This window comes from Callospermophilus lateralis, chromosome 4, assembly GCF_048772815.1.
Source record: "Callospermophilus lateralis isolate mCalLat2 chromosome 4, mCalLat2.hap1, whole genome shotgun sequence".
Classification (NCBI taxonomy): Eukaryota; Metazoa; Chordata; class Mammalia; order Rodentia; family Sciuridae; genus Callospermophilus; species Callospermophilus lateralis.
Window position 1 is genome coordinate 109,086,646 of NC_135308.1, and position 10,008 is coordinate 109,096,653.

General features: G+C 33.7%; 1 protein-coding gene across 1 annotated transcript; it reads left to right on the top strand.

Moving 5' to 3' along the window:
* The first annotated feature begins 7,058 nt into the window (after positions 1-7,058).
* Positions 7,059-8,313, top strand: LOC143396985 (olfactory receptor 6C74-like). Its single transcript, XM_076852985.1, has 2 exons — positions 7,059-7,898; positions 8,212-8,313. The coding sequence occupies exons 1-2, from the start codon at positions 7,059-7,061 to the stop codon at positions 8,311-8,313; spliced, it is 942 nt and encodes a 313-aa protein (XP_076709100.1).
* The last annotated feature ends 1,695 nt before the right edge of the window (positions 8,314-10,008 follow it).

The following is a 10,008-nucleotide window of genomic DNA, read 5'->3' on the forward strand; positions in this document are numbered from 1 at the left end:
AGCCTTTGAATCCTCTTTTAAAAACTCTGTTCTTCTTCTTCTTCTTCTTTTTTTTTTTTTTTTTTTGAGAGAGAGAGAAAGAGAGGAGAGAGAGAATTTCAATATTTATTTTTCAGTTTTTGGCAGACCCAACATCTTTCTTTGTATGTGGTGCTGAGGATCAAACCTGAGCCGCACACAAGCCAGGCGAGCGCTACCACTGGAGCCACATCCCCAGCTCAACTCTGTTCTTCTTGATGGGAGGAATCAGCCTCTGAACAGAAGTTGCCTGTGCTTCTCCTTTGCTAGCAAACAATAAAGCTTTTTCTTTTTTCTCAAAACTGTGTCCTCCATATTAAATTGTCATTGGGGACAGGTAACAAAATTTATAACCGAGGAGTAGACTCAAGAGCAGCTCCTGCTCCAGCTTTTTGGGGCAGGCCTGGCATTCCAAGCAACTCCACCTCCTAACTGAGGATGTAAGGCAAGTTTGTTGAGGGCTGACTGCTAGAGTTAGGAGACTGGAGAGTTTGCCTCAGTAGAACACAGGAGGTATCCCTGTGAGTAAAAGGAGGGACTGAAGGGCTGTCCCAGAAACTGCTGACATCCCTTTTGCATTGGAGAAATCCTGCCTTCCTTCCCTGAACTTTATGGATTGCTCCATCTTGGTCCACTTTGAGAAAAAGAAAACTCAAAGCCCATATTTCTTACCTTTGGTCTCTTAATGTTGCGGCAGATTTTCTGAGTCCTCTGGTCATAGTTTATTATCTTTACTTTATTGCTAGCTCTGTTTTCAAGATTATATATCTTGTGTCTTTGAGGCCTGAAAATATGTCTTCTCTATGGTTTAATCAGTTAGTGATACTTTCAATTGAATTTTACATTTTATCTATTCATTAATTTCTGGGACATCTATTTGATTCTATTTCAAAATCGCTATTTATTTAAATGAACTTTTAATTCCTTTATCTTTTCTCCTGATTGATTTTCTTTTAGTTCATTGATCATTTTAACTCTCATTGATGGCTTCATATAGGCTTTTGTCCACTTCAGTGTCTGAGATTCAGTTGTCAGGGGTTATAGACTTTTGGAGCATGCTAGTGTCCTGTTTTCTCACATTTTCTGTATTTCTATGTTGACATTTGTCTCTCTATTCATGTGGGTCATTCTCCCACTGTTGTCTGAAGGACTCTTGTGAGCTGCTTTCACTTTATTATAAATCCCAATCCAGGGATTTATCCTGGCCCATGTCAAAGAGCCCAGTCAATGTGTTTGCAGTGCTTTTTTCCTTACACCCTTTTGAAGGAACATGATGATCACCTGTGACTGAAAATAATTAAGACAAAACCATATGCTAATAAGTCTTTCAGCTTGCTAAATAATTTCTAAACCTCCAATTGATCTGAAGTGGAACATGGGGATAACACACTACAATAGGCTTAAAGGTCGGTATAAAAGAGGAGGAATTGTTATTGTACTCATATGGCATGAACATCAAAGAGAAAGAAGGCAGGGTACAATGAGAAAAAATGGAGAAAGTGAGGAGAATAATGGGGGCAGAAAGTGAAAAGTGAATGAGATTATTAAAAATAGAATGAATAAAAAATCAAATGTATTGATCCAATTCCTACTTTACCCTAAAGAACATGACACTGGCAAACAACCCCTCACAAAAAAATAATAAAATAAATCATTCAAACAAATAAAACTAACAAAAAGAAAGAAAGAAAAGAAAAGAAAAAACTAGGACCAAATGAGAAAGCAGGAAAAAAAATAAGTAAAAGTATAGAAAGAAAGAGAATAAATCTAAAACAATACAAAAACAAAAAAAAACTAAACATCTAAGCAAGTTAGGAAAAGAAAAATCAAACAAAAAGCAGAACATACACGCACACACACACAAATCACATACATGCACATACTCATGCACATGTGCACTTACCAAAATCAGAATAGAATAAAACAAAATAATAAAAAGAAAGAAAAAAGAAACCTACAGAAATTAAAATATATATATATATATATATATATATATATATATATATATATATATATATATCTATCAGGGGGCACATAAGATCAGTGAAAGTGACAAAAAATAGAGAAATAATGATGAGAAGAGAGAGTATGAGTAACAGAGAAACAGAATATGTAAGTCCAATTAATACAACATTTTCCATTCAAAAATATCAGAGAAAAAGACTCTTTCTAGGAACGCAGCCAATCAGAGGTCTGAGGCAATAGGGTCACAGGACTGAGCATCCCTTGGTTCATCCTTAGTGCTACAAAACTCAAAATGCAACAAACATAATCAATAATCATATATTTTTAAAAAAACAGAAAAAAATTAAAAAGAGAGAAAGAAGAAGAAGAAAGGGAAGTGGAGAAAGAAATTAGCCAGGAAGGGATATAGCAAAACAGTGAAAAGGAGGGAGGGAAGATCATCAAAAGATAGAACAGTGGTGTATTCCCAGTTAATAAGTTATAACATGACAGATTTTTAAAAATTACTGAAGAATGGATTAACAAATGTAATTCTTGGTAGAGTGGGGGGATCTCAAATCAATACATAAAGTGATACAAGTGATATAGCAAAGAATAACATTAGAGAATCAAAAATTATTCATTGGTGATGTTTCTGAGATGGAGGGAGTTCTGAGACTCCGTGTTTGGATTCTGCACAATATTGGGAGGTGCAGAAGATATTTAAGCCTCAACAGTATAATCTCTGAGTGTCTCTGGGTGTGACAGAAGCAGTTGCACTTGTCCTTTCAGCAGTATGTTTATTATTTGACATATTTAAATGAGATTTTTGCCTCAAATACTTCCCTACACCCAAATTATTTTACCTCTTCCACCAGCACTGACTCTGGCCAAAACCTCTTTGGCTTCAGAGTTTTTATGGCATTTCCTAGACATCTAAAATGTCTTAGGATGGCTTGATACAACCTACTAAGAATTCTTAGCCTTATTCTCTCTCTTTCCCAGGATGGAAGAGTGGTTTTGTATTCCCTATGAAATCCCTTGTCCCATGAGTTAATTGTGAAAAAAAAAAAAACAAAAAACAAAACTATCCCTTTCCTTCTTAGAGGAAGGAGAAAGATAAGGGGAAGAGGCCTGGAGTACAAAGGAAGCCTAAGACCTGTAAAAAAAAAAAAAAAGGGAGACCCTTGATTCTGGTGATACCAGGATTCCAGCCATTTTGTGTGTGTTTGTGTATGTGTGTTCTAAAATAATGTTAGAAGAGTTTGTTTTGGATGGAAACATAATACAAACATCCCTGGAATCAGAAAATTGAGGGCATCTACAGCACAATCAATTTGGGCAACAATTTAGTGAGATTGCTCAGGAGACATTAAGTATCAGAGGAATTTAGAATTTCACCTAAAATGTTAGATTTTGCATTAAGCAAAGAGAATAAATAAGGTTTTGAAATTATCTTTTCAATTAGCATTTTTAATGAAGAGAGATTCATTTTGGTTCCTTAGTAATTTTCAATGAGAAAACATGAATTCTGAGAAAACATAAATTCTTAGAATTATGGCCTAAAAGAAATCCCAGATATTCCACAGCACAAATAAAGATGAATAAATGGTTTTCTGGGTAAAACTAAAATTCTTTGAGAAGATCATTCATTCTATGGGGCTGGGGCTGGGACTCAGTGGCAGAGCAATTGCCTGGCATGTGTGAGACACTGAGTTCAATCTTCAGCACTGCATTAAAAATAAATAAAAAGCAAAGGTACATCAACAACTAAAAAAATTTTTTTTAAAGATCATGAAATTCTAGAGAAGAGAATTTGCAAATTACTACAGGTGTCTTAAACACATGTCATTTGAAATGTTAGGGAGGACAGATGGGAAGAGTGACCCAATTCAGTTAAGTCTGAAAGTCTGAAACTCAGGTGGTATTTCAAAGTTGTCCTTGAATGAAAGTGTCTCTGGTACCAACTTATTATGTAGGAATAGAACTATGAGCTGTAGAATTGGAGATGGCAGTAGAAAAATGGACAGTTTAGAACTGGTTACAGGAAAGTATTTCAGAGCCAGAGATCATGCATTCCTAGAATGTGAAAAAGCTTCCAGAAAGAAAGTTGTTTATCCTCCTCCAACCAGACACAGGGGATTCTTGTTGGAAAGCAGCATTAAAATGTCTCTTGAGAGTATGGTACTGATGAGAGCCTCCCAAAGATAAGAGAGTAATTTTAATTAGGCTTCTTTTAGAAATTATGTTTCTTCAACATTAAATACCAGAGATTTGCAATGCCAGCAACAACAGTGAGAATATGACAGGGGCTGGGGTTGTGGCTCAGCGGTAGAGCGCTTCAAGGCCCTCGGTTCTATCCTCAGCACCACATGAAAATAAATAAATAAAATAAAGCTATTGTGTCCAACTACAACAAAAAAATATTTTAAAAAATGAGGACATGACAGTCTTGAATTATTTTGGACTTCCTATTGTCAATCTCATTTTCTTTCAACCTGAAACAAATGTCTGACAAAGTCATATAATCCCATGGCATGGGAAATGTAAAAACCAAAACTGAAAAAAGTAAGAGGAAAGGCCATGTGATATTTAATTTGCAAATCAAATGTTTTATTCATTGATAAAAAACATATTGAGTGTCTATTTTAGGCAGGAGAAAGTAGATAATCATTTTATCAGCAAGATAAAATGACAACTGAGAGTATAATATAAACAATACTTTTTAAAAATAAGGAGTAAACATAAAATATTTACTGATTTTAATGTAATTTTACATATTGTTAATGAAAGAATAAATCGGGGTGGGAGGGGAAGGGAAGGGACATGGATTAGAAATATGGTGGAATGTGATGGACATTATTATCCAAAGTACAAATATGAAGATACAAATTGGTGTGGATATACTTTGTATACAAGCAGAGATATGAAAAATTGTACTCTATATGTGTAATAAGAATTGTAACTCATTGGGCTGTCATATATAAATAAAAAAATTAATTAAAAAAGGATAAATCTTCTTCATGATTTAAAGGACACATACAAATATCTGGATGTGCATTAAAAAATCTTGCTTAATTATATATCTATTTTAAGTTACTTCCTAAAATTTTGGTTATGCCATTATTTTTCTGGCTATCATATTCACATGTAAATAATTCAGGCTATGAGTTGGTAGGAATATTATAAGAGATACATATGTTTGACACCCCAAAACACATAATATGAGTTAATTTTAGAATTTTCAGTGATTAAAGATTGTGAACAACATTGAAACTAGCTACACATTCATCTCTGAATTCTTCTTTTGGAAGGGAGAATGAGAAGGCTCCCCATAGCCCATACACTTGGTACAACAGTTTTTCATACATCATTTGAATACCACAGTAGAAATTAGACTCCATTTTAATGTCAACATTTCATTTTCCCCTATAGACACTGTAACAAGGCTACTAATTAACTTTAATATTTTGTTTCTAGAGTTAAAGATGGAAATAGTCATTAGTATGTTTTCCCATAAGAATCCCCAAGAAGCTATACCAGTTCTGAGTAAATATGCTCTTTATATAAAAAGTGGAAATACAATGCATATCAATGTGGAGAGAAAATTACTTCATTCAATTCAAAATAAGAAACTGTAGCTAGTTTTTAAGAAGAACATAAAAAATAAGCATTAATAATAAAGTAGTACAGTTTTGATAAGAACAAACATCTTAGATTTCTAGGTTTTATGTAAGGCTGAATCTGGATGTTAATCATTTGATTTCCAGAGAAGTCAGAATAATGTGTTTGAAAATGAGGCACATATGCTGACTGGAGAGAGATACACAAATGTTTATATATGTTTCTAAATATCTCTGGATTTTAATGCGAACAGAGTCTCTGTTGAAAGGGAAGCGAAAAAAAAATATGGGTTAGAAATAAATTTTTATAAGACTTTAAAAAACATGCCTAATACATATTTGAGCATAGTAAAAAGAAATGTTCACAATGCATCAGCAAAGAAAACCCCTGGGGAATTTGTTCAAAGTAAGTATTTCTTCTATTTTATTCTGAATATGGGACTATAAGATTGAGTCAGTTAAACTCAGATTTAGAGATACAAAGAAAATATTTCTATAACTCATGATGAAAGATTCAAAGAACATATTTGAAAGAGTTGTATTTTTCTATTAGAGTAGCACCATGAGCAATAATTCTCAAAAATGTATATTAAAAATATTACTAATACATATTCCATTTTCTCTACTAAATTATTCAATATTTTAATATTACTGAATGTGAATTATTTATTATATAGCTAAAGCTAATGATGCGTTGAAACTTATTGAAGAATTGGGAAAAAATATTGCAAATTCCATGTAAATTTTCAACTGTGCATTTATTTACCACTTTGGCAAATCATATTGTATTTAGTCTTAAAATCCTTAAAAGTTTTCTTTTCTTGAAAAAGTTCTAGTGGCCACTACCAAAAACCTAAAATCTAACCATACATATATCATCAGAAAATAATCACTTAGAAAAGATTGATTGTAAAATGTCAGTTTTTATTAGCTACACATTTTGGAATGCAGATATATCCAGAAAATATACATCTCTCTGAAAGAAGCTGAGCAGAAGATGATTTTAACAATAGGGGAATTAACCTTATTAACCTAAAAAATGTTTTCCTGTTTAATAGGTGAGATTGTAGGAGTTAGGTCTACATATATTAGGAAAACTAGATAAAGTGTGCAGATATTTCCAGCAGGAAATTATAAAGTCATCCTTTTGTAAAGTTATATATATATATATATATATATATATATATATATATATATATATATATATATATATATATATATATCCTATAAAGAGAATTAGGAAAATGAGTATCCAGAAAGGAGATAACAGTAAGAGGGGTTAACCTGTGGTCTAACTGCTACATAAAATGTGAAAACTCTCTAAGGAAAACAAAGCAGATGCACATCTACTAAGTTGCTGGGTTCTTCATTATCAGTTCAAACTCTGCATTTGATGTATCCTTAAAATATTGCTTAATTATTTATCACCTCCACCCTCTTGCAGGTCAGATGGCATGTTGACAGAATTGAACCATGAGGAACCACACAGTAGTGACAAAGTTCATTATTGTAGGACTGACAGACGACCCAAATTGGGAAATTGTAGTTTTCCTTTTTCTATTTGTAACATATCTTTTGAGTACTACAGGAAATCTTACCATCATCCTTCTGACCTTGCTGGATCCCCACCTCAAAACACCCATGTATTTCTTCCTAAGAAATTTTTCCTTCTTAGAAATCACACTGACAACTGCCTGCATCACTAGATACCTGGTCAACATAGTCACTAAAGAAAAGACTATTTCCCGTGATGCTTGCTTGGCACAGGCACTTTTTGCTGTTTTCATAGGTATCACACAGTTTTTCCTGTTGGCAGCTATGTCCTATGACCGCTATGTGGCCATCTGCAAACCCCTTCATTATGCAACCATTATGAGCAGCAGAGTGAGCCACCTGCTGGTTGCTGCCTGTTGGATAGCTGCTGGGGTAGCAATTACCCCTGGAGCTATAGTAAGTCTGACCATAGAATTCTGTGATGGCAATGTTATTGAACATTTTATTTGTGACTACTTTCCTATCCTGAAACTCTCCTGCACAGACACCAAGGACATAGAATTGTCAAATTTTATTTTAGCCATTATCACCCTCTTGAATACTCTGGCACTGGTATTGTTCTCTTATATCAAAATCACAACAGTTCTGAAGATCCCTTCTGCCCAGGAGAGAAAGAAGGCTTTTTCCACCTGTTCCTCCCACCTGATTGTGGTCTGCATCTCTTATGGCAGTTGTATTTTTATGTATATCAAACCTTCTGCAGAGGAAAGGATATCTTTAAACAAGGGGGTGTCAGTGCTCACTGTTTCCATTGCACCTGTACTAAATTGCCGCAGTCCGGCTGCAGCAGAATAGCCGGGGGGTGACGAATAACTTGTGCACGTTGATGCAGCAGGAATGGAAGCCGTTTATTGTAGAATAAGAGCGGTATTTAAACATTTTACACAGCTTATCTAATTAGCATAAAATAGATACAGCAGTCAACCAATAAGGATTCTCCACACTTAATGGCTCGCTTTTGTTACTTTACAAACCACTCCCTCTGGCATTTGGCCAGGCGCCATCCAGACTTGTTTACAGACTTTAACATTTCTCTGGCAAAATAACAGGTGCCAATCTGACTTGTTTACAGACCTTAACACTAAATCCTTTTATTTATTCTCTAAGAAATAAGCAAGTGATACAAGCCCTGAGGGATCTAGCAAAAAGATGTACCTTTACAACTTTGAAATAACAGCTTTGGCTTTTGTAAAAGCATATTACTGAAAATTAGTGAAAACTACAGCCTGTACTAGCTATGTTTATAACACATTCCTTTAATTTGTTTGTTTTATATTATGGCAGTCATGAAAGTCACTCATAAGGAGCCTTTGATGTCCTTCTGGGTATTTTTCTTTTTAATAACTTGATGAATCCCCATGGTATTCTCTCTTCAGTTGCTCAAATCACTTCATTATTTGAATGTAATTGTGTAATTTTTGTTCACCAAAATATCCCACTATGAATCCTTATTAGAAATATCATACATGGTTTTCTACAACAGATAAGCCCACTTGTGAACTCCGTAGATATTAGCTTATTTTATCAATCTCTAAAAAAGACTGCTTTCTTAGCCACACAATTTTAATGTTTTATTAAAATATGTGGTGTTGCAGGAAGCTAACCTGCCTTCTACCTTCCCTTCCTCTTTCTCTTTCTCTTGCCTTCTGTTTATTCTTCTTCCATTCTTATTTTTTGAACATATAGGAGGACAGATATTTTCATATACTTTCTTTCTCCTCACTTTTTGTATGTTTTCTATCACCTTTTATTAAACATTTTTTCTTTGTTTCTCTCCTATCTCAGTTAAATATCCAAAGGTATATTCTTGTAATGGTGAATATTTTATATAGTTCCCACTACTACTTTTTCATATTATATTCTGGTATCCCATATCTGTATGCATTATATCTCCACAACTAATGAAAACAATAAAAACAGTCATCAATATGGTATATACCCTCCCACCCCCATCCTACGTATGTGTGTATTGTATCTACAAGAATCCAATGAATCACCACCAGTACTCATCAAAGACATGCAATTTTATTCTTCTTTTCATGAGTGTGTCTGTATGTTTTGAGGATATGTTATCAGGTTCTAAAATACCACTGATTCACATTTAAAGAGATAGGGATAAAAAATTGGCTATACATTTTTTTTGTTAACAAAAAATATATCCTCCAATTTGAGAACAAAGGAGGAATTTTTGAAATCTTTATCGTTTTTAGATAAACCTATTTTTTAAAACTTATTTCCTTGTATATTTTATACTGATTACATTGAAAATTTTCTATTGGTGCATAATAATTATACATAATAGTGTATTATGGCATAATAGTGTATTGAGGCATCTTCATACATGCACATAACATAATTTTATCAATTTAATTCCCCAGTACCTACATTTGCATTTACCCTCCCGTCCTCTCTCCACCCAATGTCCTTCTTCTATCCTACTAGTTTTCCTTTTATTTTCATGAAATGTCCATTTTTTTCTTTTTTTCTCTCTAGCTTCCATATATGAAAGGCATTCATGAGATCCTTGATTTTTGTATTTGGCTTATTTCACATAGTAAAACTCTCTCATTCCATCTATTTTCCAGCTTATGACATCATGTCCTTTCATTATTTTTTTGTTGTTAAAAATACACACATACACACACGATATTTTCCATTCATTTGTTGTCAAATACCTAGGCTGAGGGTTTCAATAGAAATCTCTGTAATTTTGAAAGAAGATTTGGAGAAGTAAGTATCTGATTCTCTGGGAAAGAGATTGAAATACACGCTAGAATCAACATTATACCTGGATAGGGGCAGAAGCTCTTGTAAAGGACAAATACTAAATGCAGGTTCACATTCCTTTGTAAAGGCTGAGAATCAGAGA